Raw genomic sequence first — 20,396 nt, forward strand, 5'->3', positions numbered from 1 at the left:
TGTAGTACCTGTCAGGAGTCACTGAGAATTCAGGTGAGAGACAAGGCTGCCGTAATACACAGCTTTTGCACACTCGTGTTTTCAAATCCCAGTAAAGTTTTAAAAATAACATAAAGCTTTTCCACTGAAGAAATAAAACTTGCTTCATTTCTTACAGTATATAAATATAACAAATACCATACCTCCTCTGGAGAACACTAATTCCTGTTTTATTATTTTATATTAGCTAACAAAAAGGATTTCCCTGAAGGGTTTTTCAGAATGCAAAAAAGGTGACAGCTATCCAAGTTAAGGTTCAGATCAGTTAGCAAAATGCAATTGTCCATGGTCGCTTCTTGTACATTGGGTAGATTGCTTTGCATTTTTTCCCTAAAAGTACAGCAGGTTTGCATCTTTCAAGGAAGCTTTACTTTCTGTTAGTAGTTGTCAAAGCTGTGCTAGTTCCCTTTCATTGACTAAATTTTAAAAATACTCAAATGTGGCAAAACTGCAATCTGCCAAGAATGCCATAATGTATTGTAGTTTAGATTACGTAGTGCAGTGCAAGAGATTCCTCCCTTCTGAATTTTTCTATTTAATTTCTGCTGAACATAACAAAAAAAGTGATGGGAACTTTACCCTTCAGTCAATATTTGGGATGTCTGTCTTGGCTATGAAATATTATTTCAGTATTCTTGTTTTTTATTAGATATGATAATTCTTTTGACATTTATATTAGGAACTGGTGCCAGATTGAAGATATCTCAGTAAAGGTTGCTTTTATTTAATTTATTTTTAAGGGACACTTCCCTTTGATCATTATGGTACCTATTTCCTGACTATATTTCTGGATTTATACTCTTATCATCTTGTCCTTTCCCCTTATTTTGTGTTTATCCTCTTTTTCAACCTACCTTTTTAAAGGCTGCTGTGATCTTTGGCATCTGTATGTGTGATTCATTATTGTGTATAATTGAAATTGAAGTCATTGTATTGCAATTAAAGTTGAAGCATTTGGTGTCCTCTTAAGTTGTCCTTTAAAGAAGTTTAATTACCGTACTGGGCTGTTTCAAGTTAGAATGACTTGTTCATTTTAATTTCATTATTGAAATTGTGAAATGAACTGTAGTTCCATTACATGTAATATAAGGATGTGGGCATTTCCTGTGTATCTTCTGTCTTTCAATCATTTTACTAGAAATTATTCAATTTAGAGAATTCAAGCCAATTGACAGTATACTATGTATAATTACACAGTTTTTATATCTGTATTTTATATGCTTATCTTGTATAGTATTAATGATAGAATTGGAGTATATTTTAAGATGAAATCTATTTCACTGGAATTAGAGTAAAGGGAAGATGTTTTCAGAAGAAAAGTTCAGTTTCCCCAGTTGAGTTTACCTGCTTTACAAAAGTGTAGTATCAAAAATCCTAGTCACTTTATGATGGACAGCCAATTGCTAATGCTATTTGTGCCAGCTTAACACACCAATTATTTTGTGCTTTGGGTACACAAAACCAAACTGATAGTTTTTAAAGGGCACTTTATCCTGTCTTTTTTTAACATCCTCAAATGTTTGCCTTGAGATCAACTGGAATATATTTTTTATGATTTCTGACCTTTTAATAGCCTTTGAATTTGCATTAAAAGTGTCTCATAAGTGACAATTTGTATTTTCTTTTACTGACCTAGTAAAAGCTAGCACATAATGTCTGGGAAAGAAGGTATGGTGTTATACCTTCATCTGTTTCCAGAAAAGTAATTAAAACTTTGTTCCCAAAATTAAAAAAAATAAAAAATAGTTTGCTAAAATATACACTGTGGAATTAAGCATTTAAAGCTAAATGCAAATATTAAATTCAGAACTGTTGCTCTAACTTATGTTTGTTATGCTTAAGTGAGTTGTGGAAGGACTCAGAAATTTGAGTGATACTGCCTTCTGAACAGTTTATATTTGCTGGACTAGTGAAGAAAATTTAATTTGCTTTTCTTGAGAAGACTTTTTTGAAATGGTGTATTTTATTCTGCCATGTCTTTCAAAATTACAGTCATAACTCCCTGTAAATCTCTTGGGTTTTAAATAGTAATTTCCTATTTCATGAATATTTGTCACGTTGTCTGTAGTCTGTGACTTTTTCTTGAGCTGGCTGATCCTGGTTTGTCTGTTCAGCATGTGCTGGATCTAGGTTTGTTTAACAGTGATCCCTGCTACAAACAGCATGGGACTGGTTCTCGTCTTGGTGGATGTTGATGGAGCATTTGACCCTGGGATGTATAGGAAACTATTTCCTTATTTATTTAGTGTGGAAGTAAGGATTTAAATATAATAAAATAAAAGGATTTAAATATCATAAAAATGCTTTTACAGAGGATGTGATGGAAGCAGTGGTACCGGGAGGAGAGGGAAGTTTGTAGTTGTAGGGGCTTTGTGGAGGTGGTCATGGAGTGCATTTTTGGGCTTAATCACGTTTAATGGTTTCTTTAAATGTGTTAACTGGTGAAGTTTGCTGGTCTTAAAGCTAATTTTTCTAGCAGAGCATCTGAGAGAGGATTGGGTGAGCCTAAGGATAACAGAAGAGTGGTTGATAGTAAATAGTATACAATGTGGAGAACTTACACTGTGGAAGAGGAGGAGGATGGCATGACACTTTACTGTCACAAGATGGTCCATCCACATGAAAGACACATGAATCTGGGAGGATCAGATAGATATTGTGTGCAGTGAGTGGAAAAGAGGCGTGTACATGGTACTGGTAAAGTTGTATACACACTGGGAACACAGCATGGAAGGTGGCAAGGAAGAAGACCTTGAGAAAGGATGTGCTGGTATATGGTGAGCCTGGTCATCTCCTGGGGGGAATTGCTCAGAGTTTGGCATGGTATAACCACAGTAAGGAGAACTGATAGCACTGCTGCCAGTATCAATGAATAAAGGCTGGAGAAGGAAAATTATTATTTCAGCTGAGTGTCTATAGTGGTGCAAAGTGCATGAGTGTAAACTGGCTGCTACCAAATTCAGACCAAATATTTGAAATAATTTTACATTACACAACGGATGAGAGCCTGAGTGTAATCTATAAAATTACTTGTTATGGTGTTTGGGCACAGCACTTGTGACACAGAAGGTCACTTTCCAGCTGTTTCTCCTCAGGCAGGAGAAATGATGCTGGCATTTCAAGCAGAGGTAAAATTCCTCAAGTTTTCCTTTAATTACAGAACCAATCAAATCAGCTTTCTTGTGTTTTGAGGGGCTTACTGGCAGCTTTAGTAATTTTTTTGCTGTGCTTGCCTCTTAGTACTGTGAGTGCAACTTCAGTAGCTGGCTGTCAACTTTATAAATATAGTAATAATCATGCAATGCAGTTGAAAATTCAGAGGAGTAGTCAATCTGTTTATGTAGCATTTTGAGAAGAATTATGTCTAGGATTATTCAGGTAATTTATAATTTATTTATTAAACAGAAACAGAGGTCTGTCTGCAGTACATTCCTCTTATATCCTGTTATTTTTAATCCACTCAAAGCTTGCGCTAGGACTATACCACCCAAATGGTGGGAATAAGCTCCATGTAGGTGAGTTATGGTTTATTCAGCTGTACTCAATTTTGGAGTAAATTTGCTCAATAGGGCAAGCAGATAGCAATCCTCCAGAAAACTCTCCATGTTTTCTGTCTGTGATTCTTGAAGTTAGGGAACCCCAGGCAATGGATATTTTAAGCCTTTGTCCACAAGTACCTCTTTTCCTTTTCTTACCTTCTTTACAGGTAATTTCTTGCAGCCATGTAAATTATTGGTGTCCGTGGTATCCTTGTATTTAGAACAAGGGGTTGCTTTTTTGGCTTTGGACTCCTGATAATCAATTTTCTTTTCTACTTCTCCATATAAGAAGCATCAAGTGAGCACTGCTTGTTTGGGAGTTTCCCCCATGGGTTTTTTGCACATTCATCACAGTTCTGCCCTCACTTTTATCTCATTTTTTCTTTTTGTGGAAGGGTTAACTCTGGAAACTCAAACAGTGTAGTTCTCTTAGCACACACAAACTGGGTTTGCCTATATTGCCATATATTCCTTGTTGTAATCCAGCAGTACAGCCCTCAGCTTCCTGTGTTTGTCCAGAACCTCTGTAATGGAACTGTGATTTTAAGTCACTAATCTTCTGTAGTCCTGTGATGGTGAATATAAAAATTTCTGACTTCAGCAAGAGAAGTTTTGGATTTTCACCCATGCTGATTATGGCATGACCAGCTGAGGCTGCTTCACCCTATTTCCTCTCTCTGTTTATGTAGTCTCTTTAATGCCACATATCTGCTGGGTTTGGAAATCAACTTTTTCAGGAGCATTTGAATTCTGAACACTGTGGAATATTTTTTTCTCTAGGTGTGGAACATTTGTTTCCAGTGATTTAAAGGAAATGCTAAGTATATTGAATACATAGTTGGAGTAAAACCAATTAAGAATTAAGAACTTTGCTTGTGTGCAGGTTAGGTCTATACATTTTACAGAGGACTTAATGTTAGTATCAGGCCATTGAGTACAGTCAGAGATTTTTGTGAATCTGGGATATAATAGCATTTTCAATAAAATGAAATGCATCCAAAGTACCTGTTAGCATAAGAATTTTCTCATATATCATCTGGTTAAATATTAATCCCAAGACCTTTGCCATTGCACATTTTTTCACATATTTTTTAAAATTTGGTATAATGTGGGTTTTTTTCATAATTTAAATGTAGAAATCTGAACATCATGCTGGCTAAGTAAATTGTCATGTTTTACTGAAAGTGTCTGTACAGTGTATTCTCAGGACTGTGTGCCAGCAGCTGTCTGTTCAATATTTAAATAAAGGAATTGCATTTATGTATTGGAAAGCATGACAAAAATTGAACTCCCCTGCGAGGTTCTGTTCACTGCAGTGCACTAAATACATGCACTCTTTAATATATGCTGGGACAATAGCAGCATAATGTTTTCCTCTATTATTAGATTGGCAAAGGAATGTTAGAAATGCCTTTTGGACCTACTTTCTTTTTTAATTTAATTCAATATCTTGCTGGCCAAATAAAGTAGAGCTGTGTGTTTCTAATTTTGTGTGCGCATTTGAAGAGATCCACTTCAAGATATCCTGTGTGTCAGAGCAGTGGTCTTTATAATGGATAGTTGTATGTGATGATGATGAACTTTTCAGCTGAAGTGGGTACTTTAGTCATAGATTTGTTCTTAAACTACCAGATCATATCTCAATTTAGAGGTGCCATTGTATCAGTTAATACAGTAAACTTTAATACATCAGTACAGAAGAAATGAGATTTCACAAAAGATTTTATATCTCTCTCTATAAATGTAAATGAATTTACTGTGTCAGGATATTTCTGACAGCTGAGTCAGAGCTGAAGTTAAGGTGATGAGAATTTAAATATACAATGTGATCCCTTTATTTTAGCTTTGACTTAAAGACATGATTTTTGTATACTGTCTCAGAATTACTGAGTTTCTACTCTTAAGGTGAGCCCATTTGATCTAGCAGCTCCCAAAGAAGAAAACCTTTTTCTGCTCTTAGAAAGTAGCCACTTGTACCAGCCAGAGTGCTCCTTTGTGGATAAGACTTGGATTGCTTTATTTTCCACAACTTGTGAATGCATCTTAAATACTGAGGGAGTACGTGTAGACTTTTATGTTCAAGGATAATTCAAGCTAAGAAGCGTGTGGGTACATTCAGCTTTCTTCAGCTGCATCTTGAGGTTTTCATAAATTTACTGAATTAGTAATTTTTAATAGGGACAGTGACCTTGTCATTTGAGTTATGGATTCTCCACTTAAAATTATGTAGCACAAATGAAAGTGAATCGAATAGTGGATTAAACATAATAATTTCTCTGCCTTGTAATAGCTTAGAGACTTTCAATTTATTTCAAAAGATGTCTGTCCCTCTTCAGAAACATTCTTCCTATGCTGTTGAGGATGAAAGAGGGGCAGTTTGATTACTTCTTTTCAGTCTTTTTCTTTTCCTTCTCTCACTGTTAAAGAACAGAGTAATAAAGATTTATTGTTGGTGATGTTTCTTTGATTTCATTTTGGGGCAAAGGTGCACAGTTTGGCATTTGGAGGATATCTGCAGAAGCTTTTGAATTTGTAATTAAATTTTAAGCCAAGCATTTAAATTCAGGAGTTACTTCAGGTATCTGATTAAGATTCAGGTTGTTTTAGTAAACTGTATCTGAAGATAAAAGCTTATTTTCAGCCTGTATTAAGCTAAAAAATATTATAGTTAATCACAGCTACTGTCTGCTGCATTTCTTATAAAATTTCCATTAACAGGATGCATTCTGTGTGTTAATGGTAGTTGTTTACAAAATATAACTCTAGAAATTAATATCTGTTCTTTAATTTTAGATCTGAATAAAAAAGCAATCCATCTGTTTTAAATCACAGTTATACATGATTAATTTCTTATTATAGTAAGAATGTGCTGAATATTGAAAGACTGGGAAATAAAGAATCATAGTGTTTCTTTATTCTTAATTATTTGTGAGCTGTTTTTCTCACCCAGTGATAATTTTTTTGTCTCCTGGGATATTTATTTTTTTCCTCTGTCAGAGATGTTGGCAAATGCTTTGTTGTGCTGTGGAAAAAATATTCAGCTTTTAATATTTTATCAATTCTACTGGTCCAAAGGTGCTAACAGTAACCGGTCACAAGTCCTCAGGGTCTTGTCTTCATCCTTGTCATATGGGAACATTATAAATTATGTATAACAGTAGATGCTACTCAGTAAATATCTAATATGTGATATTTTTGACTGAAATTACTTTTTCTCTTGGAACAATTCATTAAGCTGTATTTTTTAGGTTTATCCTGAGACTCTTTCATAATATGAACGAGTATCTGGCTGCATTGTGAGTGTCTGAGCTGCATATGAATCACAGCTTATTTTTTTATTTCTGAATGCTGGAGAACTTTTTAATTCGTCCATGACCAGAGTAACATTTTCCAGTTTTGTTTTGCAGAGTCTTACATGATGTGTCATCATCTCATCTTGCCCAGATGTATCTATACTTGGAATTTTTAGACAGTATCAATATTGACAATGTTTTTTTTCTACATTCAAAATACATTCTGCATTTCATGAGGAAAATGAGATTATAAATCTGCTTTCTTCTTTAGACTTGCAAGTTGCTGTACTTGGGAAAATACATATAGCAATCTATGTGTTGTTTGTTCTTACAGTGTGGTGTCTTTTTGGCTCTGTAGAAGACATTTGATGGCTTGGAAAAGGAGTAGTCATGAAGCTGTCAGAAAACTTTTTTTTCGTTTTTGTTAGCACCCGGAGAAAAGTGTGCTCCTTGTAATACACAGGAATACTTGCTGACTTTGCCTCTGCTTCATGGATTTTTGAGGCTTAGCTCTTTTACATAGAAAAACACATTTGTCTTGAAAGACTGTGTGTGTGTGTGTGTGTGTGTGTGTGTGTGTGTGTGTGCGTGTGCAAATTCACAGTCTCTATTGTTGTTATCTTCCAGGCCTAGAAGCCAATAGGATTCTGTTTCTCGAAACTTGAAAATTGAATTTTTTAAATACTAAAACTTATTTCAAAGGTATAATTATTTTTTTATTTATTGCATCGACTGTTGTGTCTAATGTATGTACACCATATATTGCTTTATACAAGGCTGAAATCTCCCACTTGAAGGCTTGCTGGATGATCCTTCAACCTGTGGATGGATGTACAATGTGGCCCAAAGGAATTTTGAAGAATTTAAATTATGTGCTGTGAATATTTCTTATATTTATTTACTACTGGCAATGCTTTTCTTACATTGCATGGTATTTCAACTACTTAAGTTTACTGAATTGTCAGGAGTCTGGGGTTTTTAATTGTGCAAGGTTCAGCTTCTTTAAAGGATTACTGAAAAGTTTTCAGTTTTCTGTTCTTCAGCTGTAGTGAATGCTGAGGAGTTTGAAATTCTCCTTACCATTGTGAAAGGTGGCACACAGCTTGCTTTCAGACAATGTTGCTTTGTTACACTCTTGATTGATGTTCCTTCTCTGGTGTAATTCAGCTGTTTGTCTGGTTTCCTTCAAATAGCACCTTCACAGATTTCCTCAACTGTAAGCTTGGAATGCTTAACAAAAGTAAAGAAGTCACATTTAAAATGTAAAATAAAAATATACTAAAAAATTTCTCTTTCTTTTGTGTGATATTACAGAGAAGAATTTACATTGAATGTGGTTTAGAAAGAGAAGGAAGAGAGGGGTATTGCTTGCACATCCTAATAAATAGACTTTTGTCCTTTATAGGAGCAAACTTTGGCTCTGAGGAAAGAAGGGATAGGTGTTGTGTTAGATTCTGAACTGCCTCATCTCATTGGCATTGATGATGATCTTCTCAGTACTGGTATCATCTTGTACCACCTGAAGGTAAATACACATCTGTGTTTCCACAGCCTTTTTATGCCATGTGATTTTTTTCAGTAGAAAAATTACAGTATTGATTTGCTATCTATATATAGTGCTGATTATATTACTATGGTAAGGAAAGCTCTTTATGCTTCTCTGTTGTAGTAAGAAAAACTCTTAAAAGGTTAGAAATTATGAAATTAAAATATCTGTTTAGGTTTATCCTGAGAGTCAACTGGTTAACCAGATACAGATGTTTCATATTTTTATCTGTGTGTATTGGTTTGTTATTCATATGATTATAAATCTTGACCTTAAAATCTAAATCTAGATTGTCTCAAAACTACAAAGATGGTTCTGCACTGGAAAGTTTAAACTTGAATTTTCTGATAATATTGTAAAATAAAGACTGTGATAGCATTCTGAAAATGCTACATGATTCCTTTTTTTCATGTATGTTTAAATACATATTTCGTTCAGGTTACCCTGAGAAAGTGTAAAGATAAAATATATTCTTGTGAGGGAGATAAGGAGATTCCAACTGGAAATAATGTGTGTTTCTCTCTTAATTAGGAGGGCCAAACATATGTTGGCCGAGAAGATGCTATAACAGAACAGGATATTGGTATGGAATTTGGCATTTTTATATTCTTTCTTCTTCCAGTATCCTAATATGTGAACTAAGATTCATGGGTTTTTTTTTCCTGTTTTCAGTTAATTGTTCTGTGTTTTGCATATTTTAATTTTTAGAAAATCTGAAAGCTGAATTGCATGGGATTTGCTTCAAAGAGCATGACTTCTAGCATAGCTTGCGGGCTTTAAGTATATTCATATGCTTGTTACCAATTTATTTCTTGCTCTCTTGAAATAGCATCCTCTAAAAATACTGTCCTTTTTCATATAGCACCTTTTACAATTACTGCAAAATCATTTTCTTAACCTTTATATGATGATAGTACTGTTATGCTATACTATTATACCTAAGATAGTCTCAGGACTTTAGATTTGAGTTAAAAAAAATCCTGAAAATTGGTAAAAATCTACTGGTTTTCCTATTGATTTCTTACCAACACAGCTAACTGCCAGATATGGACTGTCATGTCACATAAGTTTTGCGTAAGTTCCTGGAAGACAGTTTCATTAAGTAAACTGCATCCTTTAATTATTGGGTGAGAATTTGAGAGTCTAATAACTTAGTTTGGTATATTTTCATGCATCAAATGTTGCCTGGATTTAAATTATTCTAATAAATTCCATGAAACTACCAAAGTTGTGATGCTTTGTGTTATTAAACAGTACACATAATCACTCATTACTTGAAGAAAAAATGGAAATTAGCATAGCTGATTGATAAAAGCCTTGAATGTCTTAGGACATAAGAACTTTATTTCAGCCATACTTTTGTGTACAGTGGCATCTTATATTCTGTCTTTTCAGATTTATCCATGGTTGCCTTAAGGTTTAGAAGTTTTCATTAATTCCTTGTGAAACTGGTCAAAGAATCTCTCTCTACAAATATGTGAATAACATGGGAATAAAGACCATTACACAAAAAAAATGCAAAACCATCCCAGCATGCTTCTTTCCACTAGAATGAAACAATATATGTTTAAGGCATACAGATGTGATAAAGGAAGGAAGAAAACATTGTCCAGAATAAAGAGAAAATATACTCTCCAATATGTAGCGCAATGTGTTCTTAAATTATTATTAATATATTAATCTTACTAATTGTGAGGAGTCTAATTATGTTACCTTATTTTTTTGTGTTTAGTTCTTCATGGCCTTGATCTGGAAAGCGAGCATTGCATCTTTGAAAATCTCAATGGTACTGTGAACCTGGTCCCACTGAACGGAGCGCAGTGTTCTGTGAATGGTATTCAGATTACAGAACCCACACACCTCAACCAAGGTATTACCTAGCCTAATGCCATTTTTCAGGCAGCCTCTTTGTTTCTTCCTGGCAGCAACACTGAAAAAAATCTGTGGGTATATAAAGGGATTATTGCTTAATTAGTTTTTTGTGTCTTCTCAACTACAATCCAAAACCACCAGGAAAATCCCATGGTGCTTTTGTTGTCGAAGAATTATCATGTGGTGAAAAGAGAATTCTTTATTAATTTCAACCACTTATGTCTTGATATGAAAGACAGGTGTCTGCCAAGGGAGGCAGGACCTTCCCTTGAAATGGAGAATATGATCCCCTTCCCTCTGAATTATAATAACTTGAAATTAAGGGGCTATCTGGCACAGGAATAACAGTTCTTTACCTGAATGCATTTGTATAACAAGGCAAACAAACAACAGCAATGCTAGCAACAACAAACAAGAACAGAAAGTCCAGTGAAGTCTCTGCCCGCTCTTCAGGCGCTTTCCCCTGGCTGCAGTTCCACTCGCAGCCGCCAGGGGCGCTGGTGGCTGCCGGCCGGGCAGGGCGGGTGCGATGGTTCCCCCGCGCCGCCAGGGGGCGCTGTGCCGCCAGCTCGGCCGCGTTCCCTCACATGGCAATGGCGGGCGGGCCGGGCGGCAAAAATGGGCAGCAGCAGCTGGGAGCTGGGACGGCAGGGTGGGCTCACCTGGGGTAGTGAGCAAGAGGTAGCAGAAACTCCGCAGCTGTAGCAGGGGCTGCAGGGCGTCCTGGCGGGCAGGGGGTGATTAGAGTGCAGTGAAAAAGCCTGAGGCAGCGGCAGAAAGCAGTGGATCTGTGTGGTGGCAGTCGCGCTCCTCTGCCATGCACAGCTGGAAAGATGCACTTTCTTGTAAGGGGTTTGGGGTCCTGGTCTTTTCTCCGAGGCACCCCAAAGAGTTGGCAAGGGTTCTTTTCAAGTAAGGCAGGGTGCCAATAACACCCTAGTTCAATGGCTGCTCTCAGGAGCAAAGGCTCACCCTCAGAAGGAGAAACCGGGCACGGCTGGGCTCCGGCAACAGCAGCAAAGGCTAACAGAAGAAGAATGCAGTGTTAAAAAAATGGAGTCTTGCATCCTTTCTGAACTCTAACAAATGCTTCTATAAAGGTTGCTTGCAGAAAGCAAGGAATTTTGGTGTAGAGAGATGGCATTGACTCACTATTTTTTAGTGCCTATTTCTTCATGCAAAATGAGAGGCATATGTCCTTGTTTCTATTACAGATGGGAAATAGAAAAAAAAATGCCCAGCCCCCTTGGTCTTAGGTTTGAGTAAATCTAATGTGTAAATTGTTAACAAGACAAACATGGACATTAATAGCAAATAACACTGGAAATAATAAAAATTGAGTTGTGATGAATCATCTTTTCTTTATCCTGCTGCATTTTAAAGGAGGAAAATGTTCAGTGTGCCTCATAAGAAAGCAGGAGTTCAGATGCTATTTCCCTCTTTCGAATGCATATTATAACTTGATTTTTGTACTGCTAAAAGTGGAAACATGACTTTTTTCCCTCACAAATTTCTTTAGACAAAAATTTGCAGCTCAAAGGGGAAAGGGTTTCTAGGGTTGCTAAGTTGTAAAAGACTGCTGCCTAAGTTAACCTTTTGTGTGTGTAAGGAGACTGAGTCTGAGAGGAAGATGGCAACCATGACATTAGGTGTGCAAAACTGATGAATTCACTAGTTTGAGGACTTGTGTGCCATCCATTTATCCCAGCTGTGTTAGCATTTAGTCTCACAGCATGAAGTGCCAGCATCCTTAAATACCCACTTTTAGGTAACATTGATTAACTGCTGATATATTTAAACGCTTCCGTTCATCATTAATAGCTGTTCATCTGAAAATGTATTAAATTTTTAGACCATCATAGGGTTTAAAAATAATAAGAGGCATGGGAATTAATTGCCACTTCCTTCTATGGATTTCTTCTATCATTTGCAAATGCTGGCTAATGTGGTGTTTTTGTAAATGTAACTGAACAACCAAATTTTTTTAGTCAGAAGAACATATGATAGGATTTCTGAAGGTAACTGGGTTAATATTCACAATTGCAGTTTGTCATTTACCTTAAATATATTCTTACCTTAGAACTAGTTTTCAGGGGTTTGGGCCAAACTGTCAGCCCTGCTGTACTTAAAAGAGAAACCTACGAGTTATTCAAATGACACATCATATAGGACCGACTCTCATGTGTTTCATGTTAAGTCTCTATCTCCTGTCTTCCTTGAAATTTATAAAGTTACAGATACATATCTATAGTTGTTAATTCTGAAAAATTAATTAATTACTTTACGTTGCTTTCACCTAGTGAAGTGGTCATAAATGTTTACAATTAATTATTTTTATCTTCACTTGAAAGTAACTGGAGGAACTTCATACAGATTTATGAAAGGTAATTATTTTTGAGATTTGACTGAGGTAAACTGCAAATGTGATCCGAAACTGAGGTGTTGTGTAGACAGCAAGAAGTGATTGTAGTGCTTTTTGCCATTTATTTGCTAAGACAGGATCACCTAGTTTGAATTGATATTCCTAATTAAGCTGATTTTAGGAGAAGCTTTCCTTGCTAAAGACATCATGTCAGTATCAGATGGTAAGAATTTGTAGTGATGAGTTTAAGTACAGTTTTTTCATACTGTGAGTGTAATGGAGTCCTTTTTCTTTTTAAAAATGCTTCGTACCGACTGACAGATAAATGCTTGATTCTGAGGTGGTGAACTTGGAAGACTTCCATGTTATGACAGTAGTGAGACATCACTGACAATGTACTTCTTAGTAGGGAAGTATTAATCTTGGTACCATTGTCTTTAAAATGTGATAAGAATTGCTCAGAATCTCTTTATTTGTGACCTATACCTTAACTGATTAAATACAATAATAGATGTGCATTGAGCAATATGAATTATTCAAGGTTCTTCCATCAGAAAATAGCTATTTGGTATTAAAGTCTAATAATCCTGTTTTGAAAAACAATAAACTTCAGTGTTCCACATGGAGAAAAAAAATGTGAGAGCACAAATAATGGAGATCTAGAGCTTTTAGTATAGTTGGATTCAAACCTGACCAGTGATCAGTAGTGGATGGAGAAATTTGTTCTTGGTCACATTTATGGATGTTCCTGTTGAATCTGCATCTGTTGGTGACTTCCAAAGTAGCACTGTTAAAGAGTATGTAGATCAAATTGGGGCAGCTGCTTCCTCTCCCTGTGTTTTTTCTTTAACTGAACTCCATGGACATGATTGACCTCGAGTCAGTCATATTCATGCAGTGTTTGAACACACGTGGGTTTCATTTTTAAGTAGGAAGAGGAAGAAATACACTGTATGTATCAGTTAAGGTAGCTGTGACTATGCATGGTTATACTCTTGTGAAAATGCATTTTCATTTTGCTCTTGCTTAATGGAAGTCTTTGCTTACACCTTGTGTGTCTGAGAAATCACATGGTATTTTCAGCTGCAGAATGTTGTCAGTGAGTGGTGTGTGTTTTTCTCATCAGGTGCTGTTATATTACTTGGAAGAACCAACATGTTTCGCTTTAACCACCCTAAAGAAGCCGCTAAGCTCAGGGAGAAAAGAAAGGTGAGATTAATTCAGTGTTTGGTAAATTTAAACCTTTTCACAGTTTTATTTCTAATATAGACATGCCTTGATTGTTGTATGATGTCTTTTTGCATTTGCCTCATGTACTTTAGGTAATATTTCATCAAAGTAAGAGTTTGTAAGCTTGTCTAATACTTTTATTTTATGGTCTGTTGTCAGAGTGGACTGCTATCTTCCTTCAGCTTGTCTATGACTGATCTTTCTAAATCTTGTGAGAATCTGTCGGCAGTTATGCTTTATAATCCAGGGTGAGTATATTCTAAAATACAGTTGTTATAATTACAATCATTTTTCATTTTTGCTGTTTGAAATGTTCCAGAAGCATTATGACTAAAGCAGTTCAGCAGAATAATCACATGGCAAATTTTATGTTTGTATTTTCTTAAGAATTACACGTTAACTATTTTTCCTGAGAAAAATGCATTTTGAACTGACAATTATGATTCCTTGAGTTCATATAATACCAATACAAGCATAAAAAGGCTGATAAATGAATGTCTTGTGTTCTCTGCCAGTACCTCTGAGTAAGTGGCCAAATTAAAATATGGAGGAAAGCTTTATTGTGCAGTTACAATGACATAGAATGCTTATGGTAGAGAAGCTGTTTTTAGTGATTTTTCCACTGTTCCTAAAGTGACTTACAGAGAACTGATGGTGTTTTGGTCTGATTTTTTTTTTCCATAGCTAGGGCCTGTGTTTTGAGTATGAGATAAGGCAATTTAACCACCTATGTGCTTTTGAAAAATTGACTGTAAATTGAATTATATCCTTGGATAGTGCAGCTTTATTCCCAAGTTTTACTTTGGAATCTCTCTTTATCCTTTAGAATTTAGGAAGATTGGACAGGTAATAATAACTTATAGTTAAATGATGTCTGAAATACAGGGAGTGTGTTTAACACTGCTTCAAATGTGACTGTTATTCTTGCTACTGAGCTATTTACAGAGATCTCTAGACTGTGAACTGGTTGCTAATAAATTACATTCTATTTTCAGATAGGGGTGATAAAGAAGATTCAAAAAAGCGTAGTATAAGTATACTTTTCTATTTCTTCAGCTTTTCAAATAATTGAAGGTTGCACTGCGGTTTACCTGAGCCCTACAAATCAGTACAAGAAAGCACCTTCCATAATTGATACATCTTTATGGACAGCAATTAGGCAAAAGCAGCTTTTGAGCTTAGCCTGGGGTACCCTGACAATTTTAAATTTATTTATGTTGATGCTAATGCTGTTTTTTTAACATCTCCTCTTCAAACAACACAGGAATTTTTCTGATTGTGTGGTGAGGTTGTCTCAAAGAGATAATTGTTCAGAAGGTATTATTTTAAGGGTAACGGGGGGCTGGGATAAATGCAAGTTAAATATATTTTGAATAAAGAAGACTTCAATCTCTCTACTTCCATCTAAGAATACTGCCAAGCAAGTGCTGTGCTACAGTGGTTATTCTTCTTAGTGGTGACTATGTTCAGCCTGGATGAAACATTCAATAAATCCTATCTCTGATTATCAAAGGCAGGGTAATTGTACCCAAGAAGGGGGGTGGAGCATCTTGCATTCTGGAAAAATGCAGAATGGAAAAGAATATCCTACACTAAATCTAGTTTGTTTGGGATTGTTTTTTTCTTTGTTTGTTTTATCAGGAGCAATGCTCTGATCCTTTCCTACAATAGATTGGAGTATCAGTTTCTCTCAATGTCGTGTTATACTGCCAGCCACCAGTGCAGGCCAAGATTCAGTAGCTGGCCCTTTGGGGTTTTTTTCTGTGCAGCTTTCATGGCTAGCATTCTGCCTCTTAATTCAGCCTTTTCTTCCTGATCCAGTATTAACCAGAAGAGGTAGATAAATTTTCAATTTTTGTAGGCTGAAATAAAGATTCTGGTAAGATCCATCATCTTTAGCAATCAATGGCAGAAGAGCCTGTGGGGTTTTACCTTCAGTTGTGGAAGCAACATAATGGATCTTGCTTACTGTATTTGTATCTTTTCCATGTGAAAAACAGCATTGTGCTTAATAGTGTTTTCAGAGGGATGGTCTTGTGTGTGCTTTTTTTTTGGCTGTTGATTTCCCATATGTGGGAAACTATCTTGTTGCATATAATTTTGGATTAATGTGCAAAATTCTTTGTACTACTTCTTCCCAGTCTTTGTCTTTAATATAGTGTCATGGAACACTGCTTCAGACAATAATCTTTGGATAAAATAGAATTTTGCGTGTAGATTTATGCAGAAGATTTAATTTGTGGACCTTTTCTTAGCTACATGATGCTGTAACTGTAAAACTACTGATGAGAAACCTTAGTTTTTTCATGGGTTTATGTCATGAACCGGTTACTAAACTTGTTAGAAATAGCTCTGCCTGAATTAGGGTGCAAACAAAACAGTATGCCAGTGGCAGTAGTATGGGTTTTATTTGATAGTAAATATGAGAGAGTGAGAGAAAGGGAAAGAAATAAAGAGAAAATAGGGGAGGGACAGGAAGGGATTGACAGAGACAGAATAAGGAAAATATCACCACTCCATGGATCCCAGCGATGCTCTGTAGATCCTTTCCAGCTGGTCTTCTTGGAAGTGAAGGTCCCCCCTAAAGCATAGAATCCAATGGGTTAATATAAACTCAGGCTAGGTAGGATAACCCAGGCATGTCCCTGGTGAGGGGGAGGAGGTTTGCCATTCTCTTTGTTGCATCATGTGCAGTTCTGTGGTGCAAGGCTTCAGGAATGACACTGGGAGTGGCACTTCAGGGGGTTTCTGATGGATTATGACACTTCTGCTGCCTGCCTTGTGAACGTCCTTTGGATGTGGTCTGTGGGGTTGGGGATTCCACAGCAGGGCCAGTTTGTGTAAAGGAGGATGGGTGTTCACTGCCTCTGACCAGAGGTTGCACCTGAAACCTCCTCCACCCACCCACATCATTTTGGGGGGGAATCTGTGTAAATCCAGCTTCTGCAGACTGTGGTCTCTCCCACCCCAAACTCAGCCAAGGAAGAATCTCTGCTGCATTTGGTTTTCTTGTGGATGCATTCCTCTCCTTCAGCTTTGTTTGTTTTTTCCTAGGCCAGACATGATTAAAGATTGGGTTTTCCCTTTATCTAATCTTAGTGGTTTAATTTACAGTCCAGAATCACAGTCAGGTATCTTCAGGGAGATTTCTTTGTTTTTAGCTCCTTTATACAGTTTTGTTATAATGAGCAAAACCATGTGTCAGTGTTAGCGGCATGAACTACTTGAGTCTCTGAAGTTTAGTGGGGGTGGGTTTGATTTGTTATCTTTTTTTAAAATTAATCTCATTAATTGGGGTACTGAACAGCATTGTGACATCTCTGTTGTCCTCCCAGTACTCAGTCTTTCGTAGCAGATGTAGTATCAGATTGCACTTTTGTGCTGTGCAAATTAAGCTGCTATAGTCCTGTGCTAGTAGAACTGACTTCCTTTCTCTGCAGCTTATCTACACTGCTCCTATCACTAGATAAGACACACTTTCAAGGAAAATGGTGTCTATTTAATTCAACACTGATCAGATTAAGTTCCTTTGTGGTAGATCTACAGAAGAAAAAAAGAGTAGATTCTTGTCTTTAATGTGTGTTTCTTTTTAATTTCAAGCTAATATGCTTTTTCCTATTCACAGTAGTGCTCACATGAATAAAGGGAATAGAGGTTATGTGAAAAAGATTTTTGTTAGGATAGACTAAACATGGAAACATCAGTCTTGCATATGTGCTTTGTAAAGCTGACAGTGATCTGTTATAGCCTCTGTGATTTTAGTTTTTTTTCTTTTGTGATGCTGAGATTTTTTTGGTAGTAGCTTTTTAAAGAAGCAAGGTTACTTGAGTCAGGCCTGTCCAGCATTCCCAGATTCTCTCCTGTCCTGAAATAACTTTGAGCCCACAACAAGTTTGAAGCAAATATTCCAGAGTAATATTAGTTACCATTTTTATACTTATATAAAATACATCTGCCAAACTGTCTGTTTTATAGCACAGTCAAAACACCAAAAGCCCAAAGGAAACCTGCATTTCCACAAACCAGAGCAGTATTCCCCAGGGTCTGTATTATTTTGGACTGAAATAATTATGGCTTTTTTTCAGCCAAGCTCTAGGTAAGAAGTGATAGCTAAAAGCTCTGAACTTCAGATTGCAGATCATAGCCAAAGGGAGAAATTCTGAGATGCAGCTTTAATGAAAAAAAGGAGGGAAGGAAAACCCAAAGCACATGTTAACCACTGGATTAAGCTTTTGCTTCCTGAAAGCCCCCAAGATGTCTGCTTGTTCCCTTTCAGCACTCTGTGGATTTTGAATCCACTTTGTGGATTTCTGCAGCGTTGCTGTACCTTAATGCCCACCTTAGTTTAATGCAAATGTGATGGGACTCTTGGTGAGACAGTTACATGAAAGCTTGATTGCCTGGGTCTGGCTATAAAAATCTACATTGGCTAATTACTTAGGGATTGTAGAAGACATTTTTTGAAATGAATTTGTGAGAAATAGGGAAACCTAAAATACGGAATTTGTGAAAGTAGTCATTTTCCCTTATTGCAACCATTAGAAAGATGCTTCTTGAACATGCAGGAATCACAGTTTGTTACAATAGCTTTATAAATGTAAGATTATTAGTGAACTATTTGCATATTTCCAAGGGCAATTTCTTTTTTGTTGTATGCATTTCTATGACTTTAAAAAGAAATATTAAAAATTCCTTATTTTTAGAAACCTATTGGTATAATTGGGGTGATGATATCTTAAACTGCAGTTTATCAAAAACTTGAAGTTAATTTGTGGTGAAGTCTTACATTTTTTTCAGTATTTATGGACTGTTTCACTAACCTGCAAATCCTTACACTGTAACAAGCCTGGAATAACTGAACATGTGTATATTTGGTTGAATAATTTAATCCATATATAAGTGCTTTCTGCCTCTTCAATATTTGTTATTAAAAAGGTCCTTAAATAAAAGGTAAATCTTTCAAGTGAAATGAAAATAAGAAAAAATACTTGTATACAACTATAATAAAAGCTGATATTAAAAAATTACACAAAATGCTCTCCCATGCTTATTTAGAACCTTGTCAAACTAAATACATTAAAATCTTAAAAATATTTTAAATTAATGGGTTTGAATTGTGTTCTGTGCTTGAATATGCACTGTGGGGTTTTTCAACCCCTCTCATTACATCCTAGTAATGTTTGGGATTTTTCTTTTTTCTTGGGAGGAAATGGCAGAAGTATTAGCACACACTGTTTTAGTTTTGCAGCCCTTTCCCTTCTCAGAAGTGACTAAGTTAATAAACCATAGGATGAAGGGAATTACTTCAGCTGTCATTGGCATTTGAAAAAATGTGTCTAAAAAGAATAGTTGTTTGAATTCTTCTTCTGAGATGTAATATGATAAATATTCTATGGATCTAACCAATTTAACCTCCAATAAAACAAAGTGCTGTTGATTTTAAAGTATTCTGTACTGCTAATATTTTTTTTCTATCAATTCCTTTCTCAATTGATCGCTCTGTTTCCCCCTGCCTCCCATGGCAGTCTTTTCCCTGTAAAAGGACCGATCTGTCTAAGGTAGAGAAATTAAATTTCTATGTATTGATTGCCATGTCTGCATGTAGTTAACTCACAGAGGCTATGCTAATCATCTATATGTCTTGCTTTACTTTTTAAATACTTTTCCCCCAGAAATTATTTTTTTTCTATTTATAGTCATGTCAGCATGATACCTAATTTGTAACCTTAATGAACTATTTTCTGTTCTTGTAGAAAGTAGTCTTATAAAACTTCATTTGTATCATTATCATCTAAACAGACAGAAAATTGCATCATGTCTTCCTATTCTTGTGATATTCAGAAAACAATCTTTTTGCTGTATTCTATATTTTTTTTTTTTAATCAGGCTAGAATTCGAGAGGCAGCAACGAGAGGAGCTTGAAAAACTGGAAAGTAAAAGGTAACATTGTTCTTTGTGGTATTTATGTGTGTATGTGTGTCTATATATGCAACTTATAGACTCTTTTAAATCATTAATTTGGAATCTCAGGGTTTCTCAGCAAGCAGATGATCCCGAGTAGCTGAATTGGAGCTAACTGATATTTAACAAAGAAACTGGATAGATTATACAGATACAATATATTACCCTTGCTCTTAATATTTATGGTTTTACTCTAAAAGATGACAAATTACGTTCTTAATTCATATCTCTTTTTTGTGCTTTATTTGTCTGTGGATTGAATCATTATAGGAGAAACTCACATGTTACTTTCTGCTTCTCTTATATCAAACTGTGGTGTGGAATGGGCATACTAATCATGCTTTTCAGAACGTTATGTGGAAATTGGTTCGAAATACAAAAGAATGCATTGTTATTAGCTGGCAAACTGAGTTGATTGTTTTGGCTCATCATACCTGCTAAGACTGTGGAAGTGATAACTTTGCCTTGTTGCAGATCTCAGCACTGATTAGATTCACAAGCTGAAAACCTTCCTGTCTTCTCAGCTTTAGATGGTGTGCTCCATTTTGATAGAG

At 35.9% G+C, this 20,396-nt stretch overlaps 1 protein-coding gene across 9 annotated transcripts in view; it reads left to right on the plus strand.

Annotated features, from left to right (window-relative positions):
* Positions 1–20,396, plus strand: part of KIF16B (kinesin family member 16B) — a 137,274-nt gene that overhangs the window by 51,833 nt on the left and 65,045 nt on the right. For 5 of the 9 annotated variants that reach the window (XR_015283870.1, XR_002862997.2, XM_023923188.2 and 2 more), the window contains 7 exons: positions 8,277–8,396; positions 8,949–9,000; positions 10,150–10,287; positions 13,778–13,860; positions 14,041–14,129; positions 19,407–19,439; positions 19,768–19,821. Coding sequence is in view for 6 of the 9 variants with exons in the window: in XM_023923188.2 (XP_023778956.2) it covers positions 8,277–8,396; positions 8,949–9,000; positions 10,150–10,287; positions 13,778–13,860; positions 14,041–14,129; positions 19,407–19,439; positions 19,768–19,821 (569 nt within the window). In the remaining 3 variants the exon portion in view is untranslated. The remainder of the gene's footprint in view (positions 1–8,276; positions 8,397–8,948; positions 9,001–10,149; positions 10,288–13,777; positions 13,861–14,040; positions 14,130–19,406; positions 19,440–19,767; positions 19,822–20,396) is intronic. The other 4 variants (XR_015283871.1, XM_023923189.2, XM_086879284.1 and 1 more) reach the window with 1 other exon arrangement.

The sequence above is a fragment of the Cyanistes caeruleus genome, chromosome 2, assembly GCF_971803275.1.
Source record: "Cyanistes caeruleus chromosome 2, bCyaCae1.hap1.1, whole genome shotgun sequence".
Taxonomy (NCBI): domain Eukaryota; kingdom Metazoa; phylum Chordata; class Aves; order Passeriformes; family Paridae; genus Cyanistes; species Cyanistes caeruleus.